This window comes from Blennius ocellaris (genome assembly GCF_963422515.1).
Source record: "Blennius ocellaris genome assembly, chromosome: 21".
NCBI lineage: Eukaryota > Metazoa > Chordata > Actinopteri > Blenniiformes > Blenniidae > Blennius > Blennius ocellaris.
This window is the reverse complement of record NC_137670.1, coordinates 18,673,018-18,691,590: the sequence shown is the minus strand read 5'-3', so window position 1 is coordinate 18,691,590 and position 18,573 is coordinate 18,673,018. Positions and strand designations below refer to the sequence as shown.

The following is an 18,573-nucleotide window of genomic DNA, read 5'->3' as shown; positions in this document are numbered from 1 at the left end:
TTAAACATTTTTTTTTAAAACTCATAGTTTATGTCATATTTTTTGAAGTATGGATGATTGTTGTTTTCATTGCTTTACGGGTTGCTTTTTGAATTCATTTTAACTCGCTGAATGGTGCAAAATTAGATATTTAATTTTAATATATGCGGTTGTCAGAAGACAATCTAGAGAATTATATTTTGACAAACTAAGGGTCCTCTCAAAGCCAGAAGCTCTGCAGACCATCATGTTGCAGATGGTTCACCCTCTTCACCCTGTGCTGATTCGAGGGGACAGAAGACCATCGAAAACGATGGTCTTATAACCACCGTTTTTGCTCAATATCCTTCCACTCGTACTAGAACAAATACATTTATGCTATGAACTGCCGCCAACATTGCTCAATGATAATGGTGTTAGTTTTTATATAAATTACAAGGATACATAGTAATTACTGCGCTATGGTTATACTTTCATAGGAAATATTTATTGTAGAACTCTCGGACATTTCACACAAAAGTGCCTGAGCGCAAGCTTCAGGCGAGCGCGGCGCGTAGTCGAGCGACAGCTTCCTGTCGGTTTTGTCGGGTGAGTACTGCCGCTTCGTTTTGGGTTTTTTTTAAAGTTTGTGGAAATTTTGCACCTCTCGCGTAACTCCCGGAGAGCCCTTGGCTTCTTAAGTGTTTTGATCGGCACCAAGAACTTTCGAGTTTGCAGTGTGCGCTGTGATTCTTTTAAACTGAGCTCCATGTTGGGGAGTGTGCGCTTTCTATCGGAAAGCTAACCATTGCTAGCTAATGGTTCAATGATCCTGCGTTGCAGGCTTATTTTGTGCAACTTTTACCGCGTTCTTGCGTGGATGCATATGCATGGAAGACATTTCACACACAAAAAGGTGCTCCCCTCCGACAGTATACCAAGTTAAATAAAGGGATTATGTTGGTGGGCGCACAATTTGTGCTAGCTGGCGCGTTGATTACGTCATCACCGCGCGCCTGGAAGTCGGCATGTTCATAGACCCGCCGCCGGTTTGTTTGTGAACCTCCCTTTTCACCGAAGCTGCTTCTGGCCTTCGTTTGTGCAGCCTGCATGGGGCTATAGTGACCAGACGGTTCTGCAGCCCGGTCTGTCCCTGGCCTGCGGTCACCATGGCCTTCGTCCCGGCGCCCAGCCCCACCGTGGTGGACCAGACCACCCTGATGAAGAAGTACCTGCAGTTCGTGGCTGCACTCACTGACACTAACACACGTAAGTTCTCATCCTGCACTGCTGGTGATCAGTAAAATCACAATATGGCAAACGACACCTCACCAACAGCACAGTTACTGAAATATTTACGAGATGTTGGGTTCCGAATAGCAGCGTATAATAGTTTGTAAGTTCACAGAAATGATCTGTTGGTGTATTTTGAAGTCGTCTTGAGTAAAGTAAAAGTGGGACACATAATATTAACATGACACTTTAAAACGGACTGGGGAATATGTGGCCCTTTACCTCCTCTGCTTGACCGGCCCTCAGGGTGTCACTGAGAAACAATCAAATGAATATTTTATTATTATTGTTATTATTGGGTAATAATTGGCTTTTATTACAATATTGATTGTGTCTAGCACCTTGTTGTCTCATCACATTAGTGGGGAAAATTGGGAATATTAGAATGATTAACCTTCATTCGGGCCATGAGTGAAAAATGTCAGTGACTTTTTTTCTTAAAATAAATTTACTCAAGTGGAAGTATGGAATTTAGTAATTTTTTTATTATTATTTTTTTGCTGCCAAACAAGTATCGTTGTTTCTACTTAAGGAAACTGTGTTTTTACCTTTGTCACCTCTGATTAAAAAAAACGTGATCCATGAGTTTCATATTAATCCAAAAACGTGATGTATCACAATTCTGAGTGTAGTGAAGAATACGTATTACGTCCACTTTTGAATTCTTTAAAATCTACAATAAAAGCAGGTGGAGTGTGGAACAATGTCAATGCTGTATCTCAGTAGAATGCCAGTTAGTTATTTCTAGTGTTGCTATTTGCAATAAGATTGTCAGTGCAGGACAAGTAATTGGGGTTTCATGAGCAATAGATGTATATAGAATTAATTGGATTACAAAGGAAAATTGGCTCAACATGTAATGAGGACCAGACATAATAGTACACCCAATATTTGACTATTTAAATGATTTAGTTGAGGCACATGTTTGCGTCATTGGGCGATGTGATGAGAGCGATACGCTTTAGTCCAGTTCAAGGTACCCGTGAATGTGTGTGTGTGTGTGTGTGAGAGAGAGAGAATGTGATTGAGTGTGTTTCACGGTGTACCTTGTGATCAATCTGGACGCTGAAAGTAAAACTGATAAGATCTGAGCGCCCCTGCTGAGCACACGGAGAGTTCTCCCAAAAGTGGAAGTGATTGATGGTGACACTCTGTCCTTCAACTTCCAGCTGATGAAACTAAACTCAAGATGATGCAGGAGGTCAGCGAGAACTTTGAGGTGAGTTTGACGAACGTTTTTCATCTTTTGATGAGGTGGGTTAAATTTGAGTGTCGGATTGTGATGAAAACAAAAAAAGCCTGGGTTTGTAATAACCTTTCTGATGTTTGGAAGTTGGCGCACAGGAACGGACACAGGCTGATTAAAAGTGGTTGACGGTGCCAAAACCGCTTTCTCGCGTCTTTTCAGAATGTGACTTCTTCCCCTCAATACTCCACCTTCCTGGAACACATCATCCCTCGCTTCCTCACCTTTCTTAAGGATGGAGAGGTGCAGTTCCTTCAGGAAAAACCCACACAGGTGTGTGTTCCAAATCTCCTGAACTGAATCGCTTTGACTTGATGGCCTCAAATGACATGACTGTATTCAAAGCTGCATTATAAACTGATTAACTTTCATTCATTCATTCGTTCGTTCGTTGATTCAGCAACTACGGAAGCTTGTGCTTGAAATCATCCACCGTATTCCGACAAACGAGCACCTCCGCCCCCACACCAAGAACATCCTGGCGCTGATGTTCTGCTTCCTGGAGGTATTTGCATCCGTTGGATTGAAATCTTTCAGGGAGTTTTAAAAGTATTCTTCAAGATTTATTGTGCTACCAACTGTTGATTTAGTTTTATTCCCCACTTGATAAATGCACAGAATGTTTTTCAGCATCAGTCATATATGGTTTGTAAACAAAACAGTGTCCAAACAGACTGAAATGTTTTCAACTCCCCTTCAGTAGCAGTCAAACTAATAAGATTAAGGATTAGGTATCAACATTTAACATGTATGGACGAGCTTCTGCACGACAATCTCAAACTTTCTCTTCTTTGCATGCAGATTGAAAGTGAGGAAAATGTGCTGATATGCCTTCGCATCATTATTGAACTACATAAGCAGTTCCGGCCCCCGATCTCTCAGGAGGTGAGTTCGTACTGTTTGTGCTGTTTCAGCACTTTAAATGTTAAAGAATTGATAAAAGTCATGAAGATCAGACTGATTTTCTTCTGCTATTTGCCACAGAAGACACATTTTTTGTTCCGTTGTTCAAGACAGAAAGCCTTCATATAGAATAACCGGCTGTGCTTACCATTTAGAACTGGGTGTCTACAGTGATCAATGAACTATGTTGAAGAGAAAAATCATACAGACGTGTTTACTGGTGTCCTCTCGTTTGTTATTATCATTTCTCCTCAGATTCACCATTTTCTGGACTTTGTGAAGCAGATTTATAAAGATCTTCCCAAAGTTGTGGTCAGTAAACCTCAGCAGCATGTGACGCTGGACTGCTTTCCTACCCTCATCCTTCTTCTTTTTTTAAAAATGCTCCTGTTTTCTTGCACCCCCTCCCCCCCACAGGCGCGGTACTTTGAGAATCCGCAGGTGATCGCGGAGAACACGGTTCCCTCTCCAGAAATGGTGGGGATGATCACGTCGGTGCTGGTGAAAACTGCACCGGAGAGGGAGGACAGCGAAACTCGAACGGTGAGTCTCCCAATGTTTAGCGTCGTCTTCTTTTCCCCAGTATGGGCTCTCACCAGAGGGTGGCAGTAGAGCACTGCGGCAGAATACCTGGAACTACAGGGACAAGAATAGAAAGTGCATAAAGAGACCTGTGAATGATACCGCTATAATCACTGCAATTGTAAGAACCTCAGTTAACCCAAGTCTTTCTACTGCAAGTGATTTAGTGGAGTGAATCCTCGCTGAGGAATATAATCATTTAACGCTGAATGAGGACGTCGGTCTCTTCCCTATTCAGCAGTAATGTGTGTTGTTGGGATCCGTGATTGGTTTCCAGCAGTTGGGCAACTTGGTTCACGTGGTGTCCTTACATTTCTGCGTTGTTTCTTGTCTGAAGCACACCATCATCCCTCGAGGGTCCTTGTCTCTCAAGGTGCTGGCAGAGCTGCCCATCATAGTGGTGCTCATGTATCAGGTGAGTGAAGTGCGGCTGGATCTGTGCTTTCATGAGGGCTTTTTCTTCACGCAGCTGCATCGAGCGCAACGTTTCCCTTGGAGGAAAAAAGGGAGATACAAAAGACCAACTCAAGCTTATGTAGCTGTATAAATAATCTCAAGACGTATATGTTCTTGGCTGGAAAAATGTAAAATGTGAGTAAGAAAAGTACATAAACAAGCTTTCTGGTGCTTCTTTCCTATCAAGAGGTATCTATGAAAGGCCTTGTGAAATAAAAGATGCTTTTCTCTATTTTTGATCACGTCTCTGTGGGCATGTTGTTTGCTTATCCTTTCATCTGAGCCAAATGATTGTCAAGAGAATATTTATTTGTACCCCCCCCACACCTCCCCGCCCCCTGTAAAGCAGTGGTGACTTCCCGATCGCTCTTCCAACACTCACAGGTGTTCACTAGTTCTGCATTCACCAGAAATGCTTATCAGAGTGTGTCTCCTCTGTGCCAAACCACCGCGTCCAGCCATTTTGTGTAACACACACACACACAAAGCCATTTGCAAATGAATGTGGAACACAGCATTCTGTGTCCATGGACAAATGTCATGTGGCACCCTTTAAGGGCAGCGGCGGCGGCTTTAAAGGTTGGGACTCGAAACTCTGGGGTTTTTTTTTTATTTAACAGTTGCATCTTGAAGAGTACATCTGGTGCAACACTTGAACCGAACATGAGGTTTGAAAATCATTGCGATTGAACGAAATCACCCTCCTGTATTCTTTCCTTCAAGCTGTTGGATAACTGGATTTGGGTCATCGGTGTTGTGTGTTTGCTCTTCTCCTCAGCTATACAAGCTGAACATTCACAATGTCGTGTCGGAGTTTGTCCCCCTCATCATGAACACCATCATGCTCCAGGTGTCTCCGCAGGCAAGGTAAGGTGTGTGTGTGTGTGTGTGTGTGTGTGTGTGTCTGGAAGTTAGAGTGCGCCTCTTGTGAATTTAACTTTTAATTCCCCTTCCCTCCGATCAAGTGTTAGATGGGTCTGCTGGGCACATGCCTGGCAAACGCTGCAGCTAAATTCCATTCCGGGGAAGTTAAAATTGTAGAAATTGGCGTCGCAGGAGGCGAAACATCTCCAGATAGGAAGGGGGTTGCGTTAAGCATTCTGAACAGGAGGGAAATGGAGCTGAGTTAATTTAGAAAAAAATACCTCAGGACTTTCTGGCACTGGCAGGTACAGAGTGAGGGAGAGGGAGAGGGAGAGAGAGAGAGAGTTTGTCTTCCGTTCAGTAGCAGCTGTGACGCAGACAGACGAGTCACCCATATAGAATTGACTCCCACATGTAGATGCACAGTTTCAACCTCTGCAGTTGCCACTAATGCAGGTATACAACATCATTAACAAAATCACGAATGTCTCGGTCATAAAATAAATGGTTTTCCTCTGTAAATTGTCTCCCCTGTAGACAACACAAGCTCTATAACAAGGAGCTGTACGCCGACTTCATTGCTGCACAGATCAAGACTTTGTCATTTCTGGCCTACATCATCCGGATCTACCAGGTACAGTTACTTATTTTTTTTTTTTTTTTATTCATCTTGCTTTAAAGGTGACTTGTCATTTTTTTCACATTATTTCATCTTACTGGAATGTTTTCCTTATTAAATATGACCAAAAAGACCTTAAAAGGTTGTTTTTGTTCAGCTGTAACGTGAGTGTCCTCACTGTCAATGATGGGAAAACTCCTCAAAAGTTCAAAGTGACAATCATGGGTCTTTTTTAAAAACTTTTTTTTTTTTAAGGAATACTTGACTCTCAGCTAAGGCTGGGCATTTTGGTGACCAAGCCTAAAGGAGGCGGGTTGAGATGGTTTTGACGTGCGCAGACGAATAGATATGAAGAGATATTGTTGATGTATTGGATGACGGCGATGGAGGCAGAGGTGTAGTGAAGTAGAACATGGAGATGGTGTAACAGTAGGAGGAGGGGGGGGTGGATGATCGGCTGTGGCGGTTTTGTTGTGGTTACGTGCACAATGAAACAAAACAATGAAAATAGGAATTATAAAGATAAAGTCTTTATTGAAACTTTTCTCACACTGAGTAAGACGGCGCAGTAAGGTTGATGGTTCAGACGCTGAGAACGGCTCAACCCAGACTCGGACCGGTGACCTGGGCTCATCGTGACGCCGCTGTACGGCACCTGTCATTAATAATCGATCTGTAATACCACCATTAATAGGCCTTCTGGCTTTATGGAGTTCTTTAGTCACACCCTGTATTAAAGCAGAGGCTAATTTAAATTGCTCACTGGCTCAAATATGTGTTTGCTGCTTGTAAAGAATTTATTTTTCAGATGCTCTGAAGCCCTTAGAGAACAATGGTTTAAAAAAAAAGAAAAACAAAAGCTACTAATCATAAATCTTATTTTGCGTGTTTGTGCGCCCTGTCAGGACCTGGTTGGGAAGTATTCTCAACAGATGGTGAAGGGCATGTTGCAGCTGCTGTCCAACTGCCCCTCAGAGACTGCTCACCTCCGCAAGGAACTGCTGATTGCAGCTAAGCACATTCTCACCACTGACCTGCGCAGCCGTATGTATTCACACACACACACACACACACACACACACGCACGTGTGCATGCATATTGGCTATTGTGATGCAGAATAATGAGAAGGCTTGTTTTTCCTTCTCGGTAAACCCTCCAGACTCTAAATATTGTGGTTGGATTTGTTCTTGCTGGTCAAAACGGTTTCTTCACCTTTCACGTCTCACTCGTGTGAAATAATGTTTTCATTTGGCGTCAAAGTGGCCGTGGAGCCTGGTTTTGATATTGGAACTGAAAGATGGAACGTGAGACTGAATGAAATGACTGAAGATTTCCCTGATGGATGGTTGAGCTCTCACACAATGAGTTTGGTTTATTTTGTTCCAACATTTTATGCCGAGTTAAGTCTTCCATTTGTGTGCCAACCACTTTCACTGATTCAGGCTGTTTTTCTGTCACATGTCTTGCGCTGTAAAAATAATTAAAAAAAACTGGAGTTTATCAAAACCACAAGTTGATGCTTGTGTGGTAATTATTATTATTGCAAAAATCTGAGAAAAATCATACATAGAAATGTGTTATTACATCATTATATATTTCTTATTTTCCACAGCACTCGGTTGCGTTGTCATCAGAATTCTTGGCGTGTTGTGTTTCAGAGTTCATTCCTTGTATGGACAAACTTTTTGACGAGTCCATCCTGATTGGTTCTGGCTACACGGCTCGAGAGACTCTGAGGTGAGTTCTTTTGTATGTGTGCTCACGATCACCGCTCAATGATGTGAACTCCTCGGTGTCGGCGCCGTCTCCCTCTCATGGATGATTTCTCAGCCAGGTGCGTGTTAAGTGTCTCTGCATATTAATCAGGCACTCCTCGGCGCCGCGGAAATTCTCAGGGAGGCCGACTGCGAACGCCGCCGCACTGATCACACTGTCAAGTTGTCATGTACGCCTTCGCCTCCAGCGGGCAAGCTGCCTGCACACCCTCCCAGAGTTCGATTGCAAAAAACCTCCTTGACCCTCCTCACTTGCCAAAGTAGCTCACCTCATCAACAAAATAGCTGTCATTTTGCATTAGTGCAACACGGGAAACAAGGCAGCTGGATGGAATCTGGCAGGACTATCAGTGTCACTCATTAGCTCACCTCTCTCTCTCCTTCTTCCCCCCCTCCTTCATTCCTCAACTGCTTTCCATGTCTGTGAAGCTTCTTCAGCCCTCAGAATCCCTAATTACTACTTGTGGCTTTCTGAAAAAATACATCTGGGTTCACTAAAGCACAGCCTTTTGGAATTTAAGTGTTTCTTTTGGGTGCTAAATCTTTAACTGTGTAGTTTTCTTTTCTTGTGTTTTGTAAGTGTGACACCATGTGTTTGTCTTCCTCGTCAGACCCTTGGCCTACAGCACGCTCGCAGACTTGGTGCATCACGTCCGCCAGAACTTGCCCCTGACAGATTTGTCCCTCGCCGTGCAGCTTTTTGCCAAGAACATTGACGACGAGTCACTTCCCAGTAACATCCAAACCATGTCCTGCAAGCTCCTCCTCAACCTGGTGGACTGCATCCGCTCCAAGTCGGAGCAGGAGAACGGCAACGGGCGGGACATCCTGATGAGGATGCTGGAAGTAGGTGGCTTCAAAATAAAAGTATGTAGAAACACTGGTGGGGAGATGCCAATTGTCCTCCTCTGTCTCCATAAAACAGGTGTTCGTGTTGAAGTTTCACACCATCGCACGCTACCAGCTCGTCTCCATCTTCAAGAAATGCAAACCACAGTCGGAGATGGGTGTGGTGGACCCCGGGGTGTTACCCGGCGTTCCCGCCACCCCCACCCCTTCCACCACCCCGGCCATCCTGCCCCCTGCTCCCCCGACACCCGTGGCCGCGCCGCCCCAAGCGCCGGCGGCGGCGTTGGACAGACCCGGTGAGAAGGAGGACAAGCAGACATTCCAGGTGTCGGACTGCCGCAGCTTAGTGAAGACTTTGGTCTGCGGCGTGAAGACCATCACCTGGGGCATCACGTCTTGCAAAGCCCCCGGAGGTAGGAAGACACAGTTGGAGAGGCTTTTTTTGTTGTCGTTTCGTTTGTTTGTTTGTTGATATGCTGCAGCTGTCCTTGGTTTGCGTGGGCTTGCTAAAATGCACCGCGTAACTTTTGTTTTGTTTTGTTTTTTTTAATCTCCCCTGCAGAGGCTCAGTTCATTCCTAACAAGCAGCTTCAGCCAAAAGAGACTCAAATCTACATTAAACTAGTGAAATATGCAATGCAGGCCTTGGACATCTACCAGGTACTAGACAATTACACAAGTGTGCTCATTTATATGGTCCCTTTTTTTAAAAACGTACAGATTTGCAAGCAACATTGTCATATAAAGAGAAGAAAATGTCCCTGATCAGTGTGTCTTGGGTCCCCGACCAGGTGCAGGTGGCTAACAACCAGCAGACGTACATCCGGGTGGCAAACTGCCAGACTGTACGCATGAAGGAGGAGAAGGAAGTTCTGGAGCACTTTGCTGGAGTGTTCACCATGATGAACCCCCTGACGTTCAAGGAGATCTTCCAGACCACTGTGCCCTACATGGTGGAGAGGATCTCCAAAAACTACGCTCTGCAGGTAGACTGATCCTTCTCCCAGGAAGCTCCCCAACAAAAGCTTGTTGTTTTGTTCACCCATGTTGTCTTTCTGATGGAACAGGTTTGTATTGTGTCCTTTTAATAAGCAAACTAAGCCGCCTTCTATCATTAGTGACACAATGGAACGTCTGCCTCTACGATGACGTGTTTAGAATTGGCTTCTGCTCTTCAGCACCAATATATACAAACACACATCATCCACTCACACACTAACGAGCACACTCCCACCAGCAGGAAGAGGGCGTGCATTGGAAAGTATCTTGCGTCAGCTGCCTTAAAAGCAGAGAAAGATGTCGGTTGTTTTTTTTAACACTCCCGGGCTGGAGAGGGCGAGTGACTCTCTCTCTCTCTCTCTCTCTCTCTGTCTCTGTCTCTGTCTCTCTCTGTCTCTGTCTCTGTCTCTCTCTATCTCGCTCTCTCTCTGTCTCTCTCTCTCTCTGTCGCTCTCTCGCTCTGTCGCTCTCTCGCTCTCTCTCTGTCTCTCTCTCTGTCTCTGTCTCTCTGTCTCTCTCTCTGTCTTGCTCTCTCTCGCTCTCTCTGTCTCTCTCTCTGTCTTGCTCTCTCTCGCTCTCTCTGTCTTGCTCTCTCTCTCGCTCTCTCTCTCTCTCTCTCTCTCTCTCTGTCTCTCTCTCTGTCTCTCTCTGTCGCTCTCTCGCTCTCTCGCTCTCTCTCTGTCTCGCTCTCTCTCTGTCGCTCTCTCTCTCTGTCGCTCTCTCGCTCTCTCTCTGTCTCTCTCTCTGTCTCTCTCTCTGTCTTGCTCTCTCTCTCGCTCTCTCTGTCTCTCTGTCTCTCTCTCTCTCTGTCTCTCTCTCTCTCTCTCTCTGTCTTGCTCTCTCTGTCTCTGTCTCTCTCTCTCTCTGTCTCTCTCTCTCTCTGTCTCTCTCTCTCTCTGTCTCTCTCTCTCTCTGTCTCTGTCTCTCTCTCTCTCTCTCTCTCTCGCTCTCTCTCTCTGTCTCTCTCTCGCTCTCCTGAGTGTTGGCTGGAGTCGGCCGCTCTCCTGCTCCAGGTCTGAGAATAGAGAAGTGCTGCGTGCCTCTCTCCTGATGAGAAGCAAGAGTCTCGTCAACAGATGAGACGAGTTCAGACAGACACGCACACAGAATAAAGATTTCATGCCGTTTGTGTCGGGGGTCTTCCAGCGGTCGGTCTTGAGGTTGAAACTGGTCCCGGTGTTTTCTATCACAAACGTGACGTCTTTCACAGTAATGGTTTTAGTAGTAACTCATTTTAAATCCTGTTTCTTTTTTCTTTTTGTGAACTTGTAGATCGTGGCGAATTCCTTCCTGGCCAACCTGTCCACCTCGGCTCTGTTTGCCACCATCCTGGTGGAGTATCTCCTCGAGAGGCTGCCAGAGATGGGCTCCAACGTGGAGCTCTCCAACCTCTACCTCAAGCTCTTCAAGCTGGTCTTTGGCTCCGTTTCACTGTTTGCTGCCGAGAACGAGCAGATGCTCAAGGTGTTTTATTACTATTGTTTTTTTTTTTTTTTTAACCCTTAGATGCACAGGTGGGGTCAAAAATGACCACACGGGTTGTTATTCTTCAACATCTTTAAAATGAAAAGTTGTAGTATATTCATATTCCAGGTATTCCTCAAAAAACATGTTTGTGACATGAGGCCATTTGCATTTTTATTTATTTTTTTCATTAATTTTAAGAAATTGCAGTTTTTGTATCACGACCCCACTCTTGCACAAGTGGGGTCAAAAATGACCCCAAGCAGTTCCTATGGAATCTTCTATGAAACTTTAATTCTTAGCAACTCTTAACAGTCCCACTTACACATCTGATGTCATATCTCACATCTGATGCAACTTTGACTGTCAATACTGTCCCACTTACACATGTGATGTCAGCAGTCTCACCACCCTGGAGGTCATTTTTACCTCCAGGGTGGTGAGACTGCTGACATCACATGTGTAAGTGGGTTGTGGTACAAAAACTGCAATTTCTTAAAATTAATGAAAAAAATAAATTAAAATGCAAATGGCCTCATGTTACAAACATGTTTTTTGAGGAATACCTGGAATATGAAGATATTCGAACTCTTTATTTTAAAGATTTTGAAGAATAACAACCCAGTATATTGCAAAAACGCACTGATTTGAATTGGGGTCATTTTTGACCCCAGTTGTGGAAGAGTGTAGGTACTGATAGGTTGTGCATCCAGGGGTTAAACAACAAATCACTGGTAGTTACTTTACTAATATGCTCCTCTTTTCCATCAGCCTCACCTCCACAAGATTGTGAACAGCTCCATGGAGCTGGCTCAGTCTGCTAAAGAACCCTACAACTACTTCCTCCTCCTCCGGGCCCTCTTCCGCTCCATCGGTGGCGGCAGCCACGACCTCCTCTACCAGGAGTTCCTCCCTCTGCTTCCCAACCTGCTGCAAGGTGACGCCCTCGCACACTCAAACACTGAACAGAAGGTATCGCTGTCCGGTGAAATCCTTTCAGACGTTGCATCACGGCTTCTCGTCCCCTTCAGGCCTGAACATGCTGCAGAGCGGCCTCCACAAGCAGCACATGAAAGACCTGTTCGTGGAGTTGTGTCTGACGGTGCCGGTGCGCCTCAGCTCCCTGCTGCCCTACTTGCCCATGCTGATGGATCCACTGGTGTCGGCCCTCAACGGCTCCCAGACGCTGGTCAGCCAGGGTCTCCGGACCCTGGAGCTGTGCGTCGACAACCTCCAGCCCGACTTCCTGTACGATCACATCCAGCCTGTCAGGGCGGAGCTGATGCAGGTGGGCCTGTTGCTCTGTGGTTGGTTCATGAAAGTCTCAACAGTCCTGTGATCTGTTGTTAATCACTTAACATAGCTGCCCCCTAGTGGTTTATCTGGGGCATAGCTGCTACCACGTACTAACACTCCGGTTTATACATTTTAAGACTTTCTACAGGTTTGGCACAATGCATAAGTGCATAAACACTTCATTTAAATGTCTTTTTTTTTTAATTAAGGCCATTTTAAAGGGCCTATGTGATGCTTTGCAATCAAATCCGATGCCTTTTTTTTTTTTTTTGCTTTTGACACCGAGGCTAATATTTCCTCTCCCTCACTTTCTCCAGGCTTTGTGGCGTACCCTCCGCAATCCAGCTGAAAGCATATCCCACGTAGCCTACCGGGTGTTGGGCAAGTTCGGCGGCAGCAACAGGAAGATGCTGAAGGAGTCCCAGAGGCTGCATTACGTGGTGACCGAGGTCCAGGGGCCGAGCATCAAATCCGAATTCACCGACTGCAAAGCGTCCATACAGCTGCCCATGGAGAAGGTAGGCCCGTCCGCCTTGCCCAAGTCTCTGCTGGAGGGAAAGTTTCTGCACGACTCCACTTTGCAGCACAGGCTGAGACCAGTCTGGCGACCCTTTCTGGACCTCATTGCCTTTTGTATTTCACTTTGAGAAAGAAAGAATTAAAGGTAAAAGAGCAAGATATTCTTCATTATTGTTCTCCACCGAGAACAATATATCTCTGTCACAGGTGTGTCTGTGTGAGAGAGTTAGTGAGGAGATGTGTGTGTGTCCTCCAGGTAATTAAATTCATCTCTTGTTTCTTTTCTCCTCATCCCCAGTCAGTAATCATCAATCTAGTGTGGGCCACCATGACGGCATTATTTACTCTCACTAATGGCTCCTCGCTCTTCTTGGTTATCAGTCTGTGTGTTTGCCGTCATCATGGGTGTAGGACACACACACACACACACACACACACACACACACACACACACACGGATCTCTCGCGGCTCATGATGCAGCAGCCATACGGTTAGTTGGCACATTAAGGAAAAACTGCTCAAAGTGCTGCAAGGTAGACTGAGAGCTCAAATAACGGAGAGGCGCAGAAACACTCACATGGGGTTTGAGCTGCATTTCTTTGGATTTCCTCGGCCTTTCAAGCTCTTTTCCAATTCTCCTTTACACTTTTTAAGTTGTTTTTTTTCTTCGTCTTCCGGCCACTTCAGAAAGAAATGTACACCTGTATGTCTGTACATTTAAAAGGCCAGAGGATAAAGTCTGTTTTCTTTGAAGGTCCTATTCAAAATATTGGGAATCCTATTTGTAGCCTTCCTGACCACTGGGTTACTCCACGTAAATTCAGCCAAGGCACCTTGACACAGAACTTCCATATTTCCACTGTGCCCACTGACTATTGTATAAGATGTGTCCTTCCATATGAGGATCAAGTTGGGTAAGAAGAACTAACGTTACATAGGAATGAGTTTCAGAAATCGGCTTCAAATTATTCAAGCTGGATGTTTCACGTTTTCATGATATACAACTTTTTAAATAGAGGACAAGATGAAAGAAAAGCCAGTATTTTTCTCATTTTAAGTTCACACATTTAAAATCAACAGCTATTTGAATTTAAAGAAGCAATCTAAAAAGTTGGTTGACAATGCTGGTTAAAAACACAATGAAATATGACATGTGGCCTATGATTTAAGTCTTCGTGTTCCATGTGTGACACTCAAACATCAGAAGAATCAGACCATGAGAAAAAAAAAACAACCTTTGTTTGGATTTTTAAATCTAAAGTTGCCACCTTGAGCCAAGCCAGATGTTGACAATATTTGGAGAAACTATGGCAAAACAAGCTTAAGAATGTACATTTTAGTTGTTGGATATGTTGATCTTACTAATTTGGTATATGAATAAATAAATCTACGGGCAGTGGGGAAAATGTTCTACGTTTGGAAATGACTGACAACTCGTGATTTGTCAATAAGCCTTTTCCTGACGGAAATATCCCGATACCTTCATACTCTCATGCTCTCACTATTCAATTTTCTGTGTCCTTATTTCCTCCCATCCTTCCTCTGTTTTTGCATTATTTCTCATTTCCTTCTTCTGTTCTGAGTGACATTAATTAGTTCATTTTCTCCATTTCAAGTGCCTGGCTGATGTGGCTTGTCGGCCAATAATGTAGAAATGATAATGACCTTTCCCTGGCAAGATGGTCGTCTTTTTACTTCATGCGATAGATTGAATACCCTGTATGTGCAATCTGATTCTTCCTATTAATAATTTAGGAATATTGGCAGTCGTACCATAGAAACGTGTGTTTCAGCGTTAACACGGGAAAGGTTTTTGAGTAAAACGTGTGTGCTGTTTTTTTCCCTCCCTCAGGCGATCGAGACGGCTCTGGACTGCCTGAAGAGCGCCAACACAGAGCCGTATTACCGCCGACAGGCCTGGGAGGTCATCAAGTGTTTCCTCGTGGCCATGACCAGCCTGGACGACAACAAGCACGCCCTCTACCAGCTTCTGTCTCATCCCAAGTGAGCACACACTCCCGCTTTTGGTCCGTCTGTAGCATATGCCTCGCTATTGTGGTTATCGGATTGTCTGTCGCTCCTCTCGCGATGCATAATTTATTACTCGGTGTCACTCAAGGAGGCATTTTTCTTCACTCAGTGGAGACGACTGTTTGGAAGGACTGTGTCTGCCAGGGCCCGGCACATCCTGGTGTCGGGTTTTACAGTGTCGGCTACTTTAGATCACTAGTTTAATTGACATAAATGGCTGGAAGGGGGATTTTCTCCAGGGTTCTGCTCGCCACTGCAGAAACAAATGTTTGCTTTTTGGGGGTTTTTTTTAGATGGAAAATTTGAATATCATGGAATTCTTGTTTTCTCTTTTAATTGATGGTCTCGGCGAAGTTTCTCGCATTCAGAATGTTCTGAGAAGATTCCAATAGCAGTGTTGTTTACATCTTTAAAGGCTGGAATGTGCCCTCCAGTCATTCAGATTTTTCACTGTCTTCTTTGTTTGGCATTGCTCAGAGCCTGAGAGCCTCCATAAAAATCACCTAACTGGAAGTCATGAGATCAGGGCTGATGGGTTTACCTGATCTTCACAAACATCACAAAGTTTGACATGTTTGACTTTCTGAGTACGTTTTATGTTGTCATTCTGATATTATTTTCTTTTCTTTTTTCTTTTCTCATCTTGTTGAACACGGGGATGCCTTCAGTCTTAGAATGAACTATGTTGAGGGTTTCTTGTCTCTTCGTGTCGAGTTAGACAAAACCAGGAAATGTTATCGTTTTGTGTGCGAAGTCAAATGTAGAGTGAAATAGTCAATGTAGTTACTATATCTTGCATTCACAGTTTCCCAAAGTTAGATCTGAACAAAACTCCTGATATCTCACCCGACAGTGTTTTCTACACGTGAACATCTGCACTGCGGCATCGATCGTTGTGCCACACTCTTGCCTTTACTCAGCCTTGCCGTTGCAGTTTGCTCTGAAACTAGAAGCAACCCATCGTTTGCCCCTTTTCTGAGGTTCCTGTACTTGCCTCCCGCTGACCTTCACCCTCGCACTCCTCATCACCTTTCCCCGTTAACACCTGCACACCCGTCGTCCTCCATCCTCATCAGTCGCCTCTCTCCGTCCTGTACGTACGTCCCGCTCATTGCCTTTCCCCATCTCATCAGCACCACTCACCGCCTCATCAATTTCCTCTCAAGAGCGGGCATCACTAATTACACACTCCGGCCCCCCCTCTGGTGGGCTGGTTTTTTTTTTTTTGTTGTAAGGTGGAACTGCATTCATAAACGGCAGAATGTGAGAGGGGTTGGCTGTCGGGTGGGTTCGTCACATTACCATCATTGATCCCCGGGCAGAAGCTAATTGACTTCCCCCCCGTCTGTTTATGCTCCACCATGCCCCTTACACTCGCCTGTCATTACAATGTGAGACACGCATGCACCCGGATACATCTGTGTGTGCGTGGGGATAATGAAGTGTGTCAGGTATGATCAGGAGGGGGTTGTGCTTGCCACCTCCTCAGACGTCTTGATTTGCAGCGTCTTCTCTCGCTCTCGAAAAAAACCTCTTTTGTTTTTCTTTGCCCCCCCCGGAATCATCTTTTGTTGCCTAAATATAGAAGAAGAAAAAAAACCGACAGAATAAAGACAGAGCTATTTGAGCCAAGGCTAATGGGGCAGAAGGGCAATTGATCTGACATGCTGTTCACCCCCCCCCATTTGTCACCTCTCCTTCCTGTTTTCCCTCCTCCTCCTCCAAAGAGCAGTTTTTGAGATGGCAATAATAAAATGAAGCGATCCATCAGGTCTGCCCCTGGCGTGTGGCATTATAAAACACAAGCTCAAGCATGGAGAAAACAGCTGCTCGATCACATCACGGCCCACTTGCCTTCAGCTGCAGTAAATAACCAAAATACCAGCAGGGGACCAAGAAAGGCAGCAGAACAGAGGCGAGGGGGAAAATAAGAAAAGTTGATGACAAAGAAAATCCGAGGTGCTGAGGCTGTTGACAGGCAATGGACGGAGATATTTACACCTCCACGTTCTGCGCTTTGGTCTCGTAGAAAATGTCATCGCCGCCACCAGGCGTTAATGTTGTCCTTGTTAATCTGTTCTCCGCTCATTCACTGTGTGCTTTTCTCCCCCATTAGCTTTACGGAGAAGTGGATCCCCAGTGTCATCATTTCTCACCGCTATAAGGCTCAGGATACGCCGGCACGCAGAACTTTTGAACAGGCCCTGACCGGGGCGTTCATGTCGGCTGTGATCAAGGACCTGAGGCCCAGCGCGCTGCCCTTCGTAGCCAGCCTCATTCGCCATTACACTATGGTCGCTGTGGCTCAACAGTGCGGTGAGAACACTGGAGCTGTTTAGTGATCTGTTTCTCTTTTCGTTTCATAGTTTTCTACTCTCATTTTATGTTCTGATTTTAATCCAAATCATCTACATCTCAAAGTTACACATGCCTTGGGCTGTTAAAGTATCAATAAACGTTCCATATTTGACATTAAGGCGTCCTCTGGTTTGTCCCAGGTCCTTTCCTGCTGCCGTGCTACCAGCTGGGCAGCCAGCCGAGCACAGCCATGTTCCACAGCGAGGAGAACGGCTCGAAGGGCATGGACCCCCTGGTCCTGATCGACGCCATAGCGATCTGCATGGCCTACGAGGAGAAGGAGCTGTGTAAGATCGGAGAAGTGGCCCTGGCTGTCATCTTTGATGTGGCCAGCATCATTCTGGGCTCGAAGGAGCGGGTAAGCTGCTGCAACGAAGTCGGCCTTTTTTCTGAAAACGTAAGATCAACTGTGCCATTGAGGCTGTTAAGATCATTATTTCACTCAGTCCAAGTCGATGGAAGAAATGGATTGCTCCCATTTGCATATTGGAATTTGAGCTGAACATTTGACACATCCTTCAAGTTGATTTTTAAAAATCATTTTATAGCCTTCTATCTCACCTGTTTAATTAATGCCGAAGTGTTTAGTTTTTAAAGGGAATCACCCCTAATGGCCTGGGCTCCTCCACCCTCAGGCCTGCCAGCTGCCCCTGTTCTCCTACATCGTGGAGCGTCTGTGTGCCTGCTGCTATGAGCAGGCCTGGTACGCCAAGCTGGGCGGCGTGGTGTCCATCAAGTTCCTGATGGAGAGGCTGCCCCTCATCTGGGTGCTCCAGAACCAGTTGACCTTTCTCAAAGCATTGCTCTTCGTCATGATGGACCTCACAGGAGAGGTGAGGGGGGGGGACACACCTTAAAAGTGAAGCGTTTTTACTTGAAACGCCGTCGTGTAAACGGGGTCTGAGTGATGATGTTTAACTGGGTAGAAGTAATGCTGTGAGCCAGGGAGGTCAAATGTGTGCTTCCATCTCTGGTTGACAGCTAGTACATGTATCTCACAGCAACTTTAGTGTCACAGCTTGTCGCTTTCCTGTCTTTTCCTCAAGCTTTCACCTATTTTACCTTATGAACTTATTGATTTTTCACACAGGTGTCAAACGGAGCGGTCGCCATGGCGAAGACCACCCTGGAGCAGCTGCTGGTGCGCTGCGCCACGCCGCTGAAAGATGAAGAAAAGACGGAGGAGCTGCTCGCGGCCCAGGAGAAGTCGTTCCACATGGTGACACACGACCTGGTCCGAGAGGTCACCTCCCCCAACTCCACCGTCAGGAAGCAGGCCATGCACTCCCTGCAGGTGCTCGCACAGGTCACCGGCAAGAGTGTGACCGTCATCATGGAGCCACACAAGGAGGTGACGTT

General features: G+C 45.5%; 1 protein-coding gene across 4 annotated transcripts in view; it reads left to right on the top strand.

Moving 5' to 3' along the window:
- The first annotated feature begins 1,102 nt into the window (after positions 1–1,102).
- The window catches only part of trrap (transformation/transcription domain-associated protein), an 84,124-nt gene continuing 66,653 nt past the window's right edge, over positions 1,103–18,573 (top strand). For 3 of the 4 annotated variants that reach the window (XM_080517823.1, XM_080517822.1, XM_080517824.1), the window contains exons 1-25: positions 1,103–1,227; positions 2,421–2,470; positions 2,660–2,770; positions 2,898–3,002; positions 3,299–3,382; positions 3,656–3,712; positions 3,818–3,943; positions 4,320–4,397; positions 5,217–5,305; positions 5,840–5,936; positions 6,827–6,965; positions 7,581–7,659; positions 8,309–8,543; positions 8,623–8,959; positions 9,109–9,206; positions 9,338–9,532; positions 10,818–11,009; positions 11,781–11,946; positions 12,041–12,297; positions 12,623–12,823; positions 14,678–14,829; positions 16,973–17,172; positions 17,355–17,572; positions 17,850–18,047; positions 18,305–18,565. In XM_080517823.1, the coding sequence (XP_080373949.1) occupies positions 1,128–1,227; positions 2,421–2,470; positions 2,660–2,770; positions 2,898–3,002; positions 3,299–3,382; positions 3,656–3,712; positions 3,818–3,943; positions 4,320–4,397; positions 5,217–5,305; positions 5,840–5,936; positions 6,827–6,965; positions 7,581–7,659; positions 8,309–8,543; positions 8,623–8,959; positions 9,109–9,206; positions 9,338–9,532; positions 10,818–11,009; positions 11,781–11,946; positions 12,041–12,297; positions 12,623–12,823; positions 14,678–14,829; positions 16,973–17,172; positions 17,355–17,572; positions 17,850–18,047; positions 18,305–18,565 (3,825 nt within the window). In that variant the 5' untranslated portion in view covers positions 1,103–1,127. The remainder of the gene's footprint in view (positions 1,228–2,420; positions 2,471–2,659; positions 2,771–2,897; positions 3,003–3,298; positions 3,383–3,655; positions 3,713–3,817; positions 3,944–4,319; positions 4,398–5,216; positions 5,306–5,839; positions 5,937–6,826; positions 6,966–7,580; positions 7,660–8,308; positions 8,544–8,622; positions 8,960–9,108; positions 9,207–9,337; positions 9,533–10,817; positions 11,010–11,780; positions 11,947–12,040; positions 12,298–12,622; positions 12,824–14,677; positions 14,830–16,972; positions 17,173–17,354; positions 17,573–17,849; positions 18,048–18,304; positions 18,566–18,573) is intronic. The other variant, XM_080517825.1, reaches the window with a different exon arrangement.